At 42.7% G+C, this 22112-nt stretch overlaps 1 protein-coding gene across 4 annotated transcripts in view; it reads right to left on the bottom strand.

The window, feature by feature from the left end:
- The window catches only part of ARHGEF26 (Rho guanine nucleotide exchange factor 26), a 105870-nt gene that overhangs the window by 45947 nt on the left and 37811 nt on the right, over positions 1 to 22112 (bottom strand). For all 4 annotated transcript variants that reach the window (XM_061637093.1, XM_061637096.1, XM_061637095.1 and 1 more), the window contains exons 7-8: positions 2366 to 2518; positions 703 to 832 (exon numbers count right to left, since the gene is read on the bottom strand). In XM_061637093.1, coding sequence (XP_061493077.1) covers positions 703 to 832; positions 2366 to 2518 — 283 coding nt within the window. The remainder of the gene's footprint in view (positions 1 to 702; positions 833 to 2365; positions 2519 to 22112) is intronic.

Genomic DNA, 22112 nt, shown 5'->3' with positions numbered 1-22112 from the left:
TCCACAGTGACCAACCACATGTCCATGAGAAGCCCTCAAACAGGCAACAGTCCTCTCCCACTGTTGTCCCAGCAACTAGTATATAGAGGCCTGGTACCTCTGAGTATGGAAGTAGTATATTCACCATCATGATCTGTAGCTATTGATAGCCTTATCCTTCAAAAAAGCAGCACTATACAGGAAAAGAAGGAAAGCCCATCAAGTAGCAAAAGTTCAGGGAAACAATAGCTACAATCCTTTGCAGCTGTTTAAAAAACACCCCAGCCACCTTCATGGTTGTCTGCATCTTTATTTTAAATGATGTTTTATGTTTTAACATTGTAAATTGCCCTGATATTTTATGATTTGGTAGTACAGCAATACTTTTATAAAAAAATAAAATAAATAAATCCTATTCACAGAGGTCAATGGGATCTAGACTGCCTAAAAGAATGTTTCACTCACACCAGCGGTATCATGCTTGAGCAGATACGAGGTACAATAATTCAGAGTTAGACTTTCCAATTTAGGGTACATAGTGCCATGTACACTGGTGCCAAAAATGAATAGGAAAACTCAGCATTTTTCTTAATGAAAGAGCATTCAACTCAAATAAGAAAGTGAGCTAAAATGGTGATGATAAACAAAGAATGGTTTCTAAAACAGACCTTAAACACAGAGACAAATATGGCAGAAAGAGAATTAAAAATATGTTGCTCTTACATCCATCAGCAATGGAAGTCGCGTAACTCTTTGCATTGGGAGAATCAGGAAAGAAATCATAGGAAGGTTCCTACACTCTTCTTTGGACTCAATCCGTGACAACACTTCCTTGAAAGTTGGATTTGTAGCTCTACCCAAAAACAGCATTTTTTAAATAAAAACAGAATTAATTTAGTAGTTACTTATAAAATAAACTTTATTAGATTCATATTATTACATTTTTCAAATACATTCCCAGAAACTGTGCCTATACTTTTAAATACCTGAGCTTCCCTATTCCTGATGTAGATAATACTGAGCTAGGTGTACCAATGGACTGACCCAGTATAAGGCAGCTTCCTATGCACAGAAATACAAAATGAAACTGGAGCCATTACTTCTCCTGCCTCACCTATAGGAACATAGAAAGCTGCCTTATACTGAGTCAGACCATTGTTCCATCTAGCACAGTATTGTCCACACTGCCTGACAAAGCCTCTCCAGGGTTTCAGACAGGGGTCTCTCCCAGCCTTAGCTGGAGATGTCAGGAACTGAACCTGGGACCTTTCTGAAAGCAAAGCAATTGCTCTGCCACTGAGCTCTTCCACCACGTTTCTCTTCTCTTGTTATAGGACAAATTAAAGAGTCCTGATGTGGAACTTGCAACTCTACAACCACATTAAAATGTTCCTATTTCTGCTTAATAAGATGAGATTTCAGTGGACTATTAGTCTACACACATAGCCGCTTTGTTCCCCTCTTTTCTTGAACCAACAAATGAAGTCATCACTTGGCTATAGTGTCCCATTTTGTGTAAGCTAGAAAACTGTTAGAGCTTCAGAATAAGGTCAGAATATTAAGCCATGATTTCAAGTTGGCCTGACTTGTTTGGAAGGTGGTAACCAGAAGCTTGTTCTGGTTCAGGAAACTATAGTTAATTGAAGACTTCCTGGTTTGCTGGCCAGTTCAGATGAAAAAAAGAAATGAAGGGGTTGCATTCACAGACAAAAGGTTTATTCATATTTTAGCATATTAAGCCAAGATAGGAACATTCCCTCTAACGCCTATTAATAGCATTAAATACATTGCTTGAGCAGAATCAAGATCTTACTCTGTAGCTAGAGCCGTCTGCCTTCCTTAGTGAGTTCTGCTGAATTAAGCAGGATGTGTTATTATTTATTATATTTATTAGTCACCTTTTTTTCCAAAAAGAAATTCAAAGCAACTTATAACATTAATCAACAAACAACTGAATAACTAGTTGCCTAAATCAGAACAGGGCCGCTACAGGCAATTCCAATAACGCTAGAATATCTATTTGAGAATATCAACCAGGATAGGGAACCTCAAGCCTAGGGAAAAATATGGTCCTCCAGACCCCTCTATATGGCCCATGGGGCTCTCCCAAAGCCATACTCATTACCTGCCCTGCTTTGTACCTTCCTTGAGTATTTTTGCCTGTCTGGAATGTGTTGGTAGACTCTTATATTGCTTCTTTGCTTTCCAGGAAACTAGCCTACTGTACAAAGGTAAAATTTACATTTGTTGTCCTGCTTAGTTTTGCCTCAGGCTCCATCCACAACTGCCATGTCGTTGTCCCCGAAAACTGCACAGAAGGGAATGCCATCATTGAGCTAAAAAAGGTTCCTCATCCCTGATATAAATAGTAGTTTCAATTACTTACAATAGTTTCTGGAGCGTTCGCTGCTGGTAGACTTCATTTGTGCAATATTTCACATATGGGTCAAAGGTTGATGCAGTATGCTTTTCTACAATATCACTGATATCATCTATGAAGATATTATTCTGATGCCTTGCTTCAAGCTCTCTAAAGAATCTGAAGTGGAAGAGAACACATTTACAAAACTTTATTTTATCATACCTGAAAGGTTAAAAGGCCTTTAATTGGCTTTATAACCAAACACTTACCGTAAATGCCACCATAGAGAGTTAATTTGTATAGAATTACATGCCAGAGTATAGCCATGACCTGTCTCTTTGTCAACAAAACATACATATGCTTTTATTCCCATTATAAATTATCATATATGTGTGTGTGTGAATGAAAGATAAGCGATCAGCCTTTCACAATATAGACTACATTCAGAAGGTAAAGCAACCTTGCAGAAAAGATGAGATATAAATGTAATAATAAACAAACATATTAACTGACTACATAACAAGGAACCGAAACACACTGAATACATGAGGATATATTTGTTTTGAACAAAAAAAACAAAACCCTTGAACTGAATGGAACCCATTTGTTGCTTATTTTTACCATTTGGAATGGGTGTGGGGCTTACTTACCTCTGGTAGGGGCAGGAGCCAAATTCAATGGCCACTTCTGGCAGATGCAACCCCCCCTCCCGAACATTCCAGATGTGTTGTTTCCAGACATTATGGCCAAAAACAAAATGTGGTGGTTACCATTCCTCACCCCCCACCCCAAATGTGATGGAACAACATAGCAAAGATAACCAAAGTAGGAAAGGTTAATGTGAATTCCAAAACTAATGGGATTTTAATGAATGTGTACCACGTTTATAATGAAAATTAATGGCATACTGAAACAGATTTTTTAAAAAGAATTGTACAACTCTAGCTGAAACAATAGATCCAATGCACTACTTCTACATGTACAAGAAAATATAAAGGTGTAGGGTATCCATGGATCATACATAGTACCATTATAAACTGAACTGCTAATATATTCAAGAATTTTTCTGATAAACAGAACAAAATGAACTTGAAATCTTTGGTTTTCTATAAAGTTTTGCATACTTTGCATGCCATTTCATGCATAGTGAAGATACAAAGACTTAAAAAAGATAAACATAATGCAGAAACTTGAATGTAAATGTTCTGCTCAAATGTAACTATTCTTAGTGCTTCTCTGAAGAACATGTTGTGTCCAGGTCCTTAGCATCCATTACTTGTTTCTTTGAAAATTACTGCTATTCCAAGTAAAGGCTTGGTTTGTGGCAGCACTGTATTCTGATCTTTTAGACATTCAGTTTTGTGTTACTTCTTATATGTTATTTATATTTTTTATTATTATTAATTGAATTGATAGAGCTGCTCATCAATAAATGTTCCCTGGACAGCAATTTATGTTACAGGAATACCCCGCATTAACGTACACAATGGGTCCAGAGCAAGTAGGTAAACCGAAAATGTACTTAAAGCGAAGCACTACCTTTTTTAACTTATCAATGCATATACTGCACTGCAATCGTCATATACGGGCATAACTGATGTAAATAATGCATTTACAACTAAAATAAACACAGTAGGCCTTATTTTAAGAAAAAGTTTGTAGTTGGAAACTGATCGGGCAGTGGCGTCATGCCATTAAGTGTCCATCCTTGCGAAGCGAGCATACGTAGACAGGGGAATGGTGCTACTGTAAATATGTCCGTACTCACGAGTGTCCGTAAAGTGAAGGTCCGTATAGCGGGGTATTCCTGTACTTACGTAGAGGAAAAACTGGCTACAACTTAAGATGCAGCAAGCCAAATGTCATGTACCAGGAGCTACCCATGACTGCAAAAACAAAAGAGTTGTCAAGCACCCAGGCCCACAATTCATGGTAAGTTACTGTTCTTTTGGGGGTGAGGGGGGAGGACTGTAGCTGAGGAGTAGATCATCTGCTTTGCATGCACAAAGTTCCAAGTTCAATCCCTGGCATTTCCAGGTAGGGTTGGGAAAGACATCTGTCTGAAATCCTGGAGAGCTGCTGCCGTCAGTCAATGTAGATAATACTGAGGTAGATGGACCAATGGTCTGACCCGTGATCAGGCAGGTTTGTACTTTTAGAGGAACTTTTTATTTTAAAAAATCCAGGTATTAGCAGTTCCAAAGGAGTACTCTTTGAAGTTCCACAGTGACTTGCAATTACCTCTAACTATAGCAGGACTGCCTTATCAGAGCAACCAGAACAGCTTCAGCAACAAGGGATCAAACCTATCATATAAATGAGAGCAGTTGTTGGTGCAGCATTTTTTGTTTCCCAGCTTTTGCCCTCATTCTTGCAACCTACCCACAGACTCCAGTGCCAACCAGAACAGCACAGTTAGTACAACAGGTCTGTGTGTAAAAACTTATTTGTGTGTGTAGATTACATTTGGTGGATCTAAGCAAACGACTGAATGTTTTGAACTATCCTTTAGCAATTACTGTATTGGCAAAAACTGAATAAATTAGTTTATTCTTGAAAGGCAGAACAATTTCACTACTTTCCTTTTTACAGTCTGGATACATGTTCGACATTAAAACGACTGTGAATTTAGTGCTGGCTATAAAATTATTTGATGCCTTCAGAGAACAGTAGTCTATAGGTTGTAGAGATTAGGTCAGGGAAACACAGGATAAATCACCTTTGTTCTTAAAATAGTCAGGTGCAAAAAAAATTGGTGAATATTAGTTTAATAACGCATATAAACCTATGCCTTTAAAGCTGAAAATAAGGCCCCACAGATTTCTTCCCAATAATTATCAGCAATTTGGTTGGGGATTAGATATTGCAATAACCTTTATAGGTTCTGTTTAAAACTGGCTTTAAAACCACTTTAACTATGCAAAAGGATTCCTTTAAGTGTTTTTCTCTTAACACTAAGTATGCTATGAGATTAATTTAAACTAAACAAGTTCTTGAGAGCATATTCCTTTCCCCTCTGTCTCCTTGTTAAAATAAATATCTGAGTGTAATAATCTAATCTAACTCACTCTGCCTATTCCCAAGATGCTTCATTAGCTAATCTAAAATGTATACACAGCTCTTTCGCTCTCACTAGTCAAAGAAAACAACAGTTTTAATCCATCTTTCTTGCCCACTGAGAAAGCAAGGTCTCTCTGAAAATGTTTTCAGATTTAATTTGGCTGCTCTTGCTGAAGGGCTTTACCAAGGATTCAATATCTTGCTCTGCAAGTTCTTTTTTAAGAATTAAGAATTAAGACTGAAGCAGAGGTCTCACTGTTTCATCGAGTCCAATGGAAGTTAGAGCAAAAACATAACTATGTCTGAAGCACATGTCTCTGACCCAACAGTTCCTTACATAAATGGGATCTTGGATGCATGCACAAAACTCTCTACACATTCACAAGCTACTCACTACACAATTTCATACATGGAGCAGCTTCTGCCACTGCAATGAATAGGGAAACCATTGTCTACCAAGAGGTCATGGTGCCCTGTTTTTGGACAAGAGCTACTTTAGTAATTACTCCAGCAAGTTGCAATATCATAGACGTTTCATAGCATATGGACTGTGTGGTATTTAGATACCAGGTTTGCCAGGCAGGGTAAGGAGAGTTTGTCTGCCTTCACTGGAGATGGTTGTGCCAGTAAAGCTGTTATAGATTCCATCTTTAGCATTCCCTCTGAAGGACTGGAATATGCAAGTGCTAATGCAATGTTTTTTGTTTAAGCATACCAACTTCAGTAAGTTTCTTCCTGTCCCCATCCTGGAAACAATTTCAGCATTCATACTGCATGTTGTTCACTTATACCTCTCTCTCTCTCCAGTATCAAACTGGCAAAAAAAGCCACAGCATAGATTGGATAAAGCCAGTCATAAGCCCACCTTCTTCTTCCATATCTCAGAAGTTTTGCAGAAGAGAATTACCAGTTCCAACAGCACCTCCATATTCCAAGTGAAAATCAAATTATTATTATTATTAAAATTTATATCCCCCCCCCTTTCTCCCAGGAGCCCAGGGCGGTAAACAAAACACTAAAAACACTCTAAAACATCTTAAAAACAGACTTTAAAATATATAAAACCAAACATCTTTAATAAAAAAAAAAAAAGCTTTAAAAACATCTTAAAAAGCAATTCCAACACAGACCCAGACTGGGATAAAGTCTCTAACTTAAAAGGCTTGTTGAAAGACAAAGGTTTTCGGTAGGCACCGAAAAGGTAACACAGATGTAGTGCCTGTCTAATATTTGAGGGGAGGGAATTCCAAGGGGTAGGTATATATGTCTTCCACTAATATCAAGATTATTATTATTATTATTAATATTATTATTATTATTATATCCCACCCTTCCTCCCGGCAGAAGCCCAAGGCGGCAAACAAAAGCACTAAAAACATTGAATCATCATAAAAACAAACTTTTAAACACATTAGAACGAAACATCTTCAAAAACATTATTTTAAAAAAGCTATCAAAACATTTTCTAAGATTAAAAACAATTTAAAAAAGAAAGTTTAATAACATATTAAAAAGCAATTCCAACACAGATGCAGACTGGGACAAGATCTCAACTTAAAAGGCTTGTTGAAAGAGGAACGTCTTCAACAGGCACCAAAAAGATAACAGAGATGGGGCCTTTCTAATATTTAAGGGGAGGGAGTTCCACAGGTAGGTGCCGCCACAGTAAAGGCCCATTTCCTATGTTGTGCAGAACAGACCTCCTGATAAGATGGTATCTGCAGGAGGCCCTCACCTGCAGAGCGCAGTGATTGACTGGGTATATAAGGGATTCGATGGTCTTTCAGGTATCCTGGTCCCAAGCTGTACAGTAGGGCCCCACTCATATGGCAGGTTCCATTCCAGGCCCCCGCCGAAAAGCAAAAACCGCAGGAAAGTGGGGCCCTACTCAGCTGTAGTGTGGGGAGCTCCAGCTGACAGGTATCAGCTATAGCGTGTGAGCTCCCCGCACTACAGCTGATCGCCCTGCTGGTGCTGCCGTATTAGCGGAATGCCGACAAGCAGGGCCCTACTGTATACAGCTTTGTACACCAAAACTAGAACCATGAACTTGGCCTGGTAGCAAATGGGCAGCCAGTGCAATTCTTTCAGCAGCGGGGTGACTTGTTGGCGATATCCTGCCCCAGTGAGCAGTCTCATCACTGCATTTTGCACCAGCTGCAGCTTCCAGACCAGCCTCAAGGGCAGTCCCACATAGAGCGCAGTACAGTAATCCAACCTGGAGGTTATCAGTGCATGGACAACAGTGGTCAGGCTATCCCGGTCCAGAAATGGCCACAGCTATCTTACCAGCCGAAGCTGGTAAAAGGCACTCCTAGCCACGGAGGTCACCTGGGCCTCTAGTGACAAGGATAGATCCAGGAGCACCCCCAGACTACGGACCTGCTCTTTCAAAGGGAGTACGACCCCATCCAAAGCAGGCAACTGACCAATTATCTGAACTTGGGAACCACCAACCCACAGAACCTCTGTCTTGCTAGGATTCAGACTTAGTTTATTGACCCTCATCCAGCCAACCACCGAATCCGGACACTGGTCCAGGGCTTGCACAGTCTCTCCCAATTCAGATGTTACAGAGAAATAGACCTGGGTATCATCAGCATACTGCTGACACCTCACCCCAAATCTTTTGATGACCGCTTGCAAGAGCTTCATATAGATGTTAAACAGCATCAAGGACAAGATGGTACCCTGCAATACCCCACAGCATAATTGCCAGGAGGATGAAAGACAATCACCCAATGCTATTCTCTGAAAATGACCCTGGAGGTAGGATTGGAACCACTGTAAAACAATGCCTCCAATACCCATCTCACTAAGTAGGCTCAGAAGAATACCATGGTCAATGATATAAAAAGCCACCAAGAGGTCAGGAAAGAATAACAGGGTTGCACTCCCCCTGTCCTTCTCCCGATAAAGGTCATCCATCAGGCCAACCAAGGCCGATTCAGTCCCATAACCAGGCCTGAATCCAGATTGGAATGGGTCAAGATAAACTGTTTCATCCAAGAGCACTTGCAATTGCTGCGCCACAACCCTCTCAGTCACCACTAAAAAGGGGGTATTTGCGACTGGGCAGTGGCTGTCACAAACCAATGGGTCTAGGGTGGGCTTTTTCAGGAGCAGCCGGATCACTTCCTTTCACGGAGGCTGGGATCACTCCCCTCTGCAAAGATGCGTTGACCACACCCCGGATCTACTTGGTCATAACCTCTTGGCAAGCTTTAATAAGCCAAGAAGGACAAGGATCAAGAGGACACGTTGCTGGTCATATCATCACAAGCACCTTGTCCACATCATCAGGCCTCATCAACTGAAACTGATCCCAAGGAGTTGCAGCAGACATTGCACTGGACACCTCACTGGGGACTACAGTAGATGTGGATGGGGCATCAAGATTGCTATAGAGGCGAGCAACTTTACCCTCAAAGTGCCTTGCAAACAATTCACAGCGGGCCTCCAAAGGGTCTAAAACTCCATTTCCTGGAATTGATACCAAGAGACATGGCTATGCATGTGACAGAAAGATTATGAAGAATGCAGAAATACCCATATGGCCATGTTCAACTGAGAACCAAGAATCATTAGAACTTCACTGAGTATGTGAACTTATTGGCTAAACTATTATTTGGTTCATATGCTATGCACATTGTGAAAGTGGGTTCACAGCAGGGGTTGTCATTGCAACCTCCGCCTTTCTGTTGTATCTGTCTCATTGCCTTTATAAGGTTCTGACTACAGAACAGTAGATCAAAAACAGTTAAAGGCTGGGAGATTTGGGGTGGAAACACATTGTCAGAGGTACAGGCTGCTACCAAAAACGTACATCAATGCTTGACATCATTACACTGGGGGTTTCTTTGCCACTTCCAGTGGCAGCCAACAATATGAAGCAGGAGGGAATAAATGTACGTATTCGGGGTAAAGTTGATCTACAGCTTACAGAGGAAGAGGAGGGAGTTGCCATTTTGGGCAGCAGCATCATATATCCAATACTTCAAGAGTGGGAAACCAGTGGACCTCCAGATATTGTTATACTCCAATTCCCATCAGTTCCAATCAACATTGCCAATGGTCAGTGATCATTTGACTTTAGTCCAGCAACATCTGGAGGTCCATAAGTTTCCCACCCCTGTGATATTGTGTGGACCCATTTTTTGAAGGTATTGGTAAGAGAAGCTACTAATGGAGTTCAATTCCTAACAGGAAATTTAAAGCCAACAAAAATCCAGAATCTTCCAAGGTACCTTCATGAGTATAATGCTCTGCTAGAACCAGGAGTTCACTGTTTGTGTTGTCCATAATCTGTCACCTGTCATCTGTCCCTGCCTCTGAGTGTTTCCAAAGCACACAGTGAAGTGTGGGAAGGACTTCAGAATGAAAACTTTGGTTCAAACAAAACTTAACACAGGTTCATATTTGTTATAATTCCATACACTTTATAGCTCCATATTTTGAAACTGATTAAACTGTCAGCCCGACTTCCAAAACCTTTGGTGAACTTTCATTCTGTTTTAAATTTTTCTTTTAAAGTTAGCTTTCATATGGTGTATTTTGTGCTGCAACACTCAGCAATACAATCTACACAGAAAAACAGATACCCTCAGATGTCTCATTATATACTAACAATGCGCTATCATGAAGTTCTACAAAACAACCACAAATTGGTTCCTCTTCAATCCAAAGATCTTTTAATGCAGCCTGAATACATGGAAACATATTTCTGCACAGAGCTCACTTGTTGGATCAAGGCAAAAGAGTGAGTGAGTGAGTGAGTGAGTGAGTGAGAGAGAGAGAGAGAGAGAGAGAGAGAGAGAGAGAGAGAGAGAGAGAGTTAATAGACACTAAATTCCATTCAGTTGCAGCTGATAAGAAATTCTTATGCAGCAAAAAATGTTCAGTGCAAGAAGACCTTGCAAAATTCCATAAAGGCTGCACTCTTTCAAATATACCTTATGTGACCATATCTAAACATTAAAACAATTTCCAAATAAGAATGGAATATTTCAGTAATTTCACTACATTCCACTTACACAATTCAGGTTAGTTTAGGTGGGTGTTATACTCAATTTATGAACTAAAAATGGTCCAACAAAGCTATTATTGAAACAACAATACACATAGACATTAAACAGCAGTAAGTAGCTACTAAATTATCTGCCTTGGAGAAAGTGGGATTCAAATTCCCAGGATTCATCTGTTCAAATGACACATAGCAAATGTGAAAAAAGCAAGAGGTTTTCTGAACTTTGTTCCCAATAACAGCACAATGGAGGTGGAGCAGGTTTCCTTAACAACCTTTTCTTTGCCATGTGACAAAAGGCTTTTATTACATGCTCACATTGCAATCCTGCTTCCTATTGAAAGCTCCTCATTTGATAAGACATAATAATCTTTTTCAATACACCTTTGTACACTCTGAAACATTTTCAAGAGAGGTGCAAAATAACAAGCCAGAAGTAAAACAGTTTTACAGAACTTCCTCCCAAAGCAGGCCAGACACCGAAATAAACATCAAACACACACAAAACTTCCCCTCCCCCCAAAGCGTCATCTCTGATTTCATGCCCTAAAACAGTGATTCTCAAACGGTGCGCCCAGGCACACTGGTGCGCCCTAAGAGGTGGCTATGTGTGCCTCAAATATTATGAAAGTATATTTTAAAAATGAGAAGAAACCCATTTGTATAGGGTAAGTAATAGTTTTCTAAGTTTATTTTTATTCATAGTTTAAAATATATTAATATATTTTTAATTTTCTACACGAAGTGCGCCAGAAAATTTTTATGTTTTATAGTGCGCCGCGAACCAAAAAAGTTTGAGAACCACTGCCCTAAAATGAATAAAATATTTATTCAAAAGCACTTCTAATGATGATATTAAGTATTAATAATGAACTATTAGTCGTTAAAAAACCAGGTATATACATCAAAGGGAGAGCCTACAGATCTGAACTGGGTCCAAAGGGCTACCATGAGGGAAAAGATAAACTGTCTTTACAAGGTAATTCTGTATGTGTACTCATCCTCAACTCATCTTGGCTTAAATACATACAGTCCTTCACTTCATGTATCTGTCTGGAAGATCTGAGACTGGCAAATACAAGAGACAGGTGAAAAGAGATCAACCATTCTAACAGGTGTAAGGTAAGGGTCAGGAATTTTCTAAATCTCAGTGTCACACTGCCATTTTTAAATTAACTAGAGATCCTCAGTGAAAAGCTCAGGTTAGCACAACTCTCACTTGGGTTTGCCCTGTGCAAACATTTAATCTGCATGTGTGGTATTGAATCAGGACTGCATCCAGCTGCATATTACATAAGCCCTGCAGCCCAACTTGACTCTTCTGGAAAGATAGACACTAAATCCTTTTCAAAGTTACCTTATCTTTCCCATTAATCTAGATAGTAAAGCCATAACTATTATTCTAACTAGCAAGGGTCACTGTGTTTATAATTTTGAAGTTTTCATCCTAGAGGTCTTCACACATAAGCCCTGAAAGAGCTAATGTCACATGTGACTGCAAATTACAAATAGCAGTCTCTAAAAATTAGCTGTAATGTCAAAATGAACATACTATATAAGAGTCCAACAACATCTGGAGGGCACCAGGCTGGATAATCACAGAATAGTAAAGATGATCCAGAGCTCCAGGTTTGAGCATAACAATAAATCACAGTTAATTGAAAATGAAAGTGAAAACTTCAGATCTCCTCCAAGCCCACCAATCAGTGACTGTGCCAGCAACAATGGTCACAAGCTGCCCACACATACAGGGAGCCAACAAACTCACAACAATGATGATATGCCACCAGTGCACAGTCCTGCATGACAATATACAAAATGACTCCACTCAATAGGCTTCAGTGACAGCTAGGAACATCCCTGCTACTGCTGTTACCCAGACTTCACAGCAGGCAGGTGTTAGTATCTCCTTATGCAGCTCACAAGCACTGTTTTAGAGCACAACAAAGACTGAAGAAAGGAGAGGCTACACAACACAGCACCCACATAAGCTGCAGACCTAAAGAGACATCACACAAGTCTCCCCAGGACAAGGCTTCAAGACCAAACCAAGGAGCAAAAGACTGATAAGGCACAACAAGGTAACTGTCCATTTACTGAAGATACCAAATGAAATTTAATCCTGTACAAGAAGTTTCCAATAAGAGAAGGTAAACAGTAACTCAACAGATTAAGAGTTCTAGCATTAGTCAATGCCTGACAGCAAATACCATACTGTTGTTGCAACAAGACAGCTACTTTAGACATTAGTCCCTCATAAGCTAATTTTCTACGTGAGGTGGGAGAAGGGTTTTTTTTTGCTATGTCAAGGAATATTGAGACATTTAGTTCTCCCCATACACACACCTTTGGTCTTTGATATGGCACAGTCAATCTAGCAATCACAGAGAAATCATAGGAAGCTGTGGAATATGGGCTTAGTCTCTACCCTAACATTACTATACCTATGTAGTAATGATCTCCACAAATTAACTATGTAACCATGACAGTTGGATTCATTAAATGACCATGAATTCTACTATTTTGAGAGAGAAAATATTTATTTTAGTCCATTCACTTTATTTAAAGATATATAAATATCATGTACAGTGTACATTTGTATTTTTTTTTAAAAGCAAAAAATTTCTAATCTCCAACTAAATTAGATATTATCTCCAATTAATAGTCAAATCATGGGACCATTGTGCCAGTGAGCAGAGATAGTATCAACAACCTCACATTAGTGTAATTTCATGAATCATAATTTTTATTTATGATTTTCTAATATTGATATCCCCCTCTAGGATACACACCTTAACATGGTGAGGGGGTTTGAGACTGTTGAAGAAGCTCAGAGCAATGCAGTCAGGAGTCTAGACCAAGAGGCTAGACTCCTTGAGCAACCGAAAAGATGACTGTACACATAGACATCACCAAATGGTCAATATAGAAATCAAATTGATTATATAATTGGTAGCAGAAGATGGAGATGTTCCATACTCTGCGAAAACAAGACCAGGAGCAGACTGCAGTACAGATCATGAACTGGTTGTATCGAAAATCAGAGTAAAGCTAAAGAAGACCAACAAAGCAATCATAATGCCAAACTACAATTTAAATAACATCCCAGAAGAATATAAAGATCAAATAAGGAACAGGTTTGAGACTTTAAACTTAGTTGATAGAGAACCAGAAGAACTACAGATTGAAGTCAGAGACATTATCAGGGAAGAATGCAAAATGAATACCTCCAGTTAAAAAGAAAGAATAACTTCAATGGATGACTGAAGAAACACTTAAAATGGTTAAAGAGAGAAGGAAAGCAAAAGCAAAAGGAGATAGAAACCCTAAATGCAATAATACAGCACCTAGTACGTAGGGACTAACATAACTTTTACAATTGTTGTTGTATAGAAATAGAAGAAGACAACAAAAAGGGAAGAAAAAGAGCCCTATTCCAAAAGATTAGAGAAATGAAAGAGAAATTTAAACCACGCCTAGGGATGTTGAATAATCAACAAGGGAACAACACTGACTGACTGAGATGAAATAAAAGGAAGATGGAAGTAATACACTGAAGAACTCTATAAAAGAGATGCAAGGATGACAGATTCATTCACGGAGGAACAGAAATGTTAGAATGTGAGGTGAAAGCTGCACTTAAAATACTTGGAAGAAACAAATCACCAGGAACAGATGGCGTATCAACTTGCTGCAAGATGGTATATCAAATTACTACAAGTTACTGAGATGGAATCTGTCCAAATTTTGATAAAAATTTGTCATGAAATACGGAAAATAAAACAATGGCCCACAGATTGGAAGCGTTCAATATACATCCCAATTCCAAAAAAAGGGGATCCCAGGGAATGCAGTAATTATCGAATTATTGCCTTAATATCCCATGCAAGTAAAGTCACGCTCAAGATTCTACAACAAAGACTCTTACCATATATGGAGTGAGAAATGCCAGATGTCCAAGCTGGATTTCTGGATTTAGAAAGGGAAGAGGTACCAGAGATCATATCACAAACATACATTGGATAATGGAACGGACAAAGGAATTTCAGAAGGAAATCACCCTGTGCTGCATAGATTACAGTAAAGCCTTTGATTGTGTAGATGAAACTATGGAATGCTTTATGGGGGTGCCACAGCATCTGATCGTCCTGATGTGCAACCTATACACTGGACAAGAAGCTACTGTAAGGACAGAATATGGAGAAACTGATTGGTTCCCAGTTGGAAAGGGTGTGAGACAGGGGTGTATTTTATCACCATATTTGTCTAATCTATATGCAGAACATGCAGAAAGCGGAATTGGATGAAGGAGGTGTGAAAATTGGAGGGAGAAATATCAATAATTTAAGATATGCAGACGGTACTATACTACTAGCAGAAACCAGTTTGAAATGAATGCTGTTGAAAATTAAAGAGGAAAGCACAAAATGGACCATTGGTCTCACCTGAAGGGTGATTTTCCTATGAGTACGGACATCACAGCGGGCGTTAGCTCCACCTATCGTGCGAAGGCAAGAATGTCTTTGAAGTCAAGACTAGGGGCGTCAGGCCCCTCCCACTCTCCAGTTCATTCGCAGCGAGTCTAAGGAGAAATATCTAAAGATACAAGAACAAGGCCAACAGGCCTGGCAGCAGGAAAATAACACAATAGTACCATGCATAGTAACATGACTGCAACATAGCGGTATAACAGAACTAGAAGTCTTGACTTCACTCTTAAATTTAAATATAATAGTGTAACAGTAATATATAACACATTAGAAAATATATAGTCATCCTCCAACTGGGAGGGTCGTGATGTCTGTACTCATAGGAAAATCACCCTTCAGGTGAGACCAATGGTCCATTTTCCCTATGAGTCCGGCCATCACAGCGGGATGTACCACAGCAGCCCATACAGGGAGGGACCACCCACGTGTTAATCCTTATTAAGAACCTGTTGTAACACTCGTCTGCCGAAAGAAGCGTCAGCAGAGGCATAACGATCAATTTTATAATGCCTTATAAACAAGTGTGGGGTAGACCAGACTGCAGCCCTACAAATATCGGCAACAGGAGCATTAGTGGCAAAAGCAGCTGAAGTGGCAGCTGACCTGGTAGAATGAGCCGTTATACTAGCTGGAACTGACAGCTTCAGGGACTCATATGCTAAAGTAATGCATGCCCTTAACCAACGAGATAAGGTAGAATTAGATACTTTATGCCCCATAGACCTTGGATGAAAGGATACAAACAGAGACTCCGTTCTTCGAATCTCTTGGGTCCTAGACAGGTATGTCTTGAGAGCCCTCTGAACATCCAACGAATGCCAAGCCTTCTTGAGCGGATGGGTAGGATTCGGGCAAAAGGAAGGTAAAACAATGTCCTGGTTGCAATGAAAAACTGAATCGACCTTGGGACGGAAGGAAGGATCAGTCTTCAGCACAACAGAGTCCTTATGGAAGATGCAGAGGTGTCAAGCAGAAGACAATGCGCCCAACTCCGAAACGCGTCTGGCAGATGTGATTGCGATCAGAAACAAGACCTTGAAGGACAGTATACGTAGGGGCACAGTCCTGATGGGTTCAAATGGAGTGCGTTGCAAAGCCTGCAGAACTTTCGGCAAACTCCATGAGGGGAACCGATGGACAACAGCCGGAGAGCATAGGGCGACTCCCCTCAAAAAGCGTTTGATGAACGGATGTGAGGAAATATGATCTCCAGGAAAGGACACTGAGAGAATGGACGACAGAGTGGACGCATGTCGACGTAGTGTTGGGTCGAAGTCCCATCATAAAGCCGCTATGAAGAAATTGCAGCACCTGATGCACAGTGGCTTGGGATGGATCATGGTGGTGGGACTGACACCACTTGGAGAAAGCCACCCAGGTATGTTGACAAATACGAGTGGTAGATGGGCTTCTCGAGGCCAAAATAATATCAATCACTGCATCAGACAGTCCAGCTGACCTCAAATGTCCCCGTTCAAACGCCACGCTGTTAGATTGAGCCAAGTAGGGTCCTGATGCAGTACTGGACCCTGGGATAGAAGGTCTGGCCTGACTGGAAGTGTCCAAGGATCCATCATTGACATTGCCAGAAGATCTGAAAACCACGGTCGGCGTGGCCAAAATGGTGCTATCAGAACCAGCTGTGCCCTCTCAGTTCGCGCCTTCCTCAAGGTTTTGGCTAACAATGGTATGGGAGGAAAGGCGTACAATAGACCGTCTGGCCACGGTGTTGTCAGAGCATCCACTGCTTCTGCTGTTGAGTCCAGGTATCGGGCAAAGTACCTGGGAAGCTGGCAATTGCGACTGGAAGCAAACAGGTCGACTGAGAGGGCGCCGAACCGACATTGGAGACGATGGAAAATGGCTGGATGAAGTTTCCATTCTCCCGGAAATACCTGTTGTCTGCTGAGCCAGTCTGCTGTCACATTCCAAATCCCTCTGAGATGTTCTGCTTTCAGGGATTGTAGATGTTGTTCTGCCCAGACAAAAATGAGGGAGGCTAAGTCCTGCAGGGGACGAGACCTGGTGCCCCCTTGTCTGTTCAAATGTGATTTTACACACGTGTTGTCTGTTCGAATGAGCACATGGTCCAAAGGGAACAGAGACTGAAAATGACGTAGAGCTAAGTGGACAGCCTTTAGCTCCAGCCAGTTGATGCTTTGAGTTTGCTCCGCGGTGGACCAAACCCCCTGAACGTACTGGGAGTTGCAGTGGGCTCCCCAACCGATGAGGCTGGCATCTGTGGTTACAACGGTTCTGCGGGGTTCTCTGAACGACGTGCCCTTGGAGAGGTGTTGAACCTTGGTCCACCAGCGGAAGGAGAGGCGCAGTGCGGGGCTCAAACGAACTTTGCGATGGCTGGTGCTGGCAATGTCCTGTTGAAACGGCAACAGAGTCCATTGAAGGTGTTGAGTGTGTGCTCGAGCCCATGGCACAATGTGGATGGTAGAAATGAACATCCCGAGCGTTCTGGCAAGAAGCATGACGTCTGCAGATGTTTGTTGCATCAGGGACCTTGCGATGTTTGTGATGGCAGTGATGCGATCTGGAGCCAAGAAGACCATTGCCTGCAGGGTGTCCAACATTGCCCCTAGATGTAGTAGGCGTTGGGTTGGTTGGAGATGGCTTTCGTCGAAGTTGACAAGCCAGCCGTAGGCCTGCAAAACATTGAGGGTGATCATTAAGTGATGATGAGCCAGCTCCTCAGACTTGGCCCGTATTAACAGATCATCCAGATATGGGTAGATATGAACCCCTTGGGTCCGGAGGTAAGCCACTAGGATGAGTAGCACCTTGGTAAACACTCTTGGAGCAGAGGAGAGGCCGAATGGCATCGCTCTATATTGAAAGTGCTGGTGGCCAAAAGCAAACCGAAGAAACTTCCTGTGAGCTATACAAATGGGCACATGGAGATACGCTTCCTTAAGGTCAATAGAAACCAGGAAGTCTCCTTCATGCAGACTCTCCGTAATGGAATGGAGTGATTCCATTTTGAACCTGCGATATGTTACAAAACGGTTGACAAACTTGAGGTCCAATACCGCCCTCCATGATAAATCTCATTTTGGGACAGCAAATAGGAGGGAGTACACCCCTTCCGACCTCTCAGTTGTGGGAACTGGCTCTATCGCCGCTATGTCCAAGAGGTGGTGGATAGCTGTCTGCATGATGTTGTGCCTGGCTGGTGCCCTTGGGCAAGGGGACGGATGGAATCTGTCTGATGGGGTTGCCCAGAACTCTATGGCATAGCCATAACTGAAAAGGTCGCTGATCCAGGAGACCGTAGTAAGGCGCAGCCATCGATCTCCAAAATTAAGTAATCTGCCACCTATGGGGAGGGCGTTAAGACTACTTGCGTAGGCGAGGGCCTCCCTTATATGAGGACGATGAGTTGCCCCTGCGCTCTTGGTACTGACCTCTGCCCTGGAAGCGTCGGTTCCAGGAGCCCCTGAATGCGTTGGGATCATAGGATCTGAAGTCGCGGTCTCGTCCTCCTGGCCGCGTTCCTCGAAAGGGCTGGTTAGAACGGAAGGAAGGAAATCGCCTGAAGGGCCTGTGGTCGCTGTTCTTGACTGTGGCCAGAACCGGTTTGTGGGCGTCTTTTGGATCAACCAGCACTGCCTTTAGAGCTTCCTCGCCGAAGAGTAGAGATCCGGAGTAAGGAGCCCTGGACAGATTCAATCTGGCCGCTGAATCAGCTTGCCAGTGGCGAAGCCAGAGGGTGCGACGAGCGACTATTTGAGCCGTCATGGCTCGTGCCCCTAATTGAGTGGCATCCAAAGTGGCATCGGCCACAAAAGCTGCTGTCTTACGCAATTTCAATAGTGCTCTTCTGAGGGCGACAGGATCAGGGTTAGCGTCCTCTAGAAGGTCATCCATCCACATCATAGATGCTCTGGAGAAGATGGAGGCTGAAGCGGAGGCACGCATGGCTAGGGCAGTGGCCTCGTGATTCTTGCGGAGGGCGAAGTCTATTCGTCGCTCAGTAGTGTCTTTTAGGTGGGATTCCCCTTCCCTGGGCAAAAGCGATCGTGAAACGAGGCGAGCGATTGGTTCATCTATGCCAGGGACATCTAACTTGGTGGCAAAGTCTGGGGCTAGGGCGTAAAGTCTGTCAGCCAGGTTCTTGAAGCGTCGAGCTTTGAGTGGATGGGCCCATTCTTCAGAGGCTAATTTGGCAATTGGGTCCGGCACCGGGATGTAGTGTTCAGTAGGTGCAGGGGATTTGAGGACCTTGGCCCCTTTGATAGCTGGGGCGGACGAAGTTGAAGGCGCTGTCTGGAGACCAAGAGTATTAACTACCCTGCGTGCCAGGGGCTGATAGTCTGAGGCATTAAACAAGCGATATGATGTATCCTCCTCATGATCTGAATAGTCGCTCCAGTCATCTCCTTCAACGTGGTCATTGAAGGTTGACTCCTCCGCATACGAGGCTTCGTCAATACATCTGCCTCCGGCTACATCAAAGGGGTTAGGTGAACAGGAGGGGTGAGTTTCATGACACGCACGATGTTCCATGTTGAGTTGAGGTATGGCAGGAACTTGTGGTAGTGACTGCATTTGGGTAAAAAATGCCAGCATGGCTTGAAGTTGGGAGAGGAAATCAGGAGACAGCTGCAGCCCGGATGTGGCAGATGTATGTGCCTGAGGAGCTATTGGAACAGATGTTTCGGGCGGTAAATCGGAGGAAGGTTCGTTAGTCGAATACTGAGCGGGAAAGCCAACAAATTCTTCCTCGTCAGAGGAAGCAGCAGGGGAATGGAGAATATTGCTTATGTGTGCCTGAGGTGCTGTGGTGGTGGTTGGCACAGAGACGTAACGTGGGCGCTTTGGTTTGCTATGGCTGGAAAGATGTTTTGTCTTAGCCAGGGCTTTGGCGTGTCTGGTCTTAGTCGTGTTAGAATGTTGTGGCTTGGCTGTTTGTGGCATGCCTGGCTGATCTGGCACCATATGGGTTGATTGCGGCATGCCTGGCTGTTCTGCCATCTTATATTAACTTGGGTACAGTACACTGCCATGGAGGGGGCAGGATGTAAAGACCCGAACTGGCTCAGCGTACAACCACGGAGGGGGTAGAATACACTGGCAGATGGCGGAGTGCACTGCCACAGAGGGGGCAGGATGCACTAAGGTATTAGCGTTAATATGTTATAGGCTGTATTTAGACTTAGCACACTCAGATTAGTGCTGTAGGCTGTGTTTCAGGCGTGGTACACGGCCCCAGAGGGGGCAGGATATACCAATATAAATCAGATTTAGTACAAGTCAGCCACTAAGATTAAAGCTCCAGCCTTGATAATACAATCCAGCCACTAGGATTAAAGCTCCAGCCTTGATAATATCATTCAGCCACTAGGATTAAAGCTCCAGCCTTGATAATACAATCCAGCCACTATGATTAAAGCTTCAGCCTTGATAATACAATCCAGCCACTAGGATTGGAGCTCCAGCCTTGATAATATAATCCAGCCACTAGGATTACAGCCACAGTAAATTTGTGTGCAAGTCAGCCCTGTGTAAGTCCGTTTGCAGCACCACAGTAAATTTGTGTGCAAGAGAGCCCTGTGTAAGTCTGTTTGCAGCACGTATACAACACACATACGGATAGATAGCCTGCAGGGAAGGTATCCGATGGTTAATAAAGGGTAACAAAAAAGGCGGGAATTTTGAATTCAAAAAGTGGCGCCCGAAAAAAAGGGCGGGAAAAAACGATCAAAAAAGGCGGAGAGAGAAGGAGCAATGGCGGCCGTCTGGGGACGAAGTGGGGGGAAGGGCTGCCCAGCACAGACTAGCAGGGGGAGCCGCGGGGCCGATAACTGCACTAGCGGCTCCAAAAAACCCCAAAAAAGAAAGTGCAGATAGAAGCCTGTGAGGGATAAGGCAGCAGGAGGCAAGCCGCTGCCGGCGCCGGGAGCAGGGCTAGCCGCGGCAAAACTAACGTGCCGAGAAAAGCCTGTGAGGGCTGAGGCAGCAGGAGGCAAGCCGCTGTCGCCGGCGGGAACAGGGCTCTCCGCGGCGAAAAAAAAGGAGCGGAGAGAAAGCCGGATCGCCAGGCTCCAGGGAGGCAGAACCCTGGTAGATTAAAAAAGGTTGGAGGGAGCCACAGCCGCAGGCTCCCGCCTCGGAGAAAACGGCAGCCGCGGTCTTCAAGGGCTCCACAGAGCGCGACTTGAGAAAAGCAGAACCGCTACGGGAGAGAAAAGGCTGCAATCTCCCGAAGCTCAAAACGGCCAAAAAACACAGAACACCGCAGCCGCGGTCTCTGTGGGGGTCGCCAGACAAGCAGGAGAGAGAACGAAAATAAAATGTTAAAGCCAAATCAGGGAGAACCGCAGCCGCGGTCTTTGAGGGAAAAAACCTCTAACAAGCAACAGAGGTAAGTGAAAGTAGGGAAAGAAGGACTGGGAAGACACACAAGCGACGCTGGGTTCGCACCCAGTCAAAACAAATAAACAAATACAAAAACAACTTAGCTAAATGCTACGCTATAGGATCTCAATGATAAGTTTTCCAATCTTGTTCGTACGAAGGCAAGAATGAACTGGAGAGTGGGAGGGGCCTGATGCCCCTAGTCTTGACTTCAAAGACATTCTTGCCTTCGCACGATAGGTGGAGCTAACACCCGCTGTGATGGCCGGACTCATAGGGAAAAGCAGGACTATAGCTGAACATAAAGAAGACTAAGGTAATGACAACAGAAGATTTATATAACTTTAAAGTTGACAACGAGGACACTGAACTTGTCAAAGATTATCAATACCTTGGCACAGTCATTAACCAAAATGGAGACAATAGTCAAGAAATCAGAAGAAGGTTGGGACTGGGGAGGGCAGCTATGAGAGAACTAGAAAAGGCCCTCAAATGCACAGATGTATCACTTAAAACTGAAGTCAGGATCATTCAGATCATGGTATTCCCAATCTCTATGTATGGCTGTGAAAGCTGGACAGCGAAAGAAGTGGGTAAGAGAAAAATCAACGCATCTGAAATGTGGTGTTGGAGGAGAACTTTGCACATACCATGGACTGCGAAAAAGACAAATAATTGGGTGATAGAACAAATTAAACCAGAACTATCATTAGAAGCTAAAATGATGAAACTGAGGTTATCTAACAATGTTTTGATCCAATTCAAAAACAGGAACATTAATTTGAACTAAATAATATTGGAAAAGCAAAGCAAACACACACACACACAC

This window comes from Rhineura floridana, chromosome 7 (assembly GCF_030035675.1).
Source record: "Rhineura floridana isolate rRhiFlo1 chromosome 7, rRhiFlo1.hap2, whole genome shotgun sequence".
NCBI classification, from domain to species: Eukaryota; Metazoa; Chordata; class Lepidosauria; order Squamata; family Rhineuridae; genus Rhineura; species Rhineura floridana.
The sequence above is the reverse complement of the archived record's forward strand: the minus strand, read 5'-3'. Positions and strand labels throughout refer to the sequence as shown.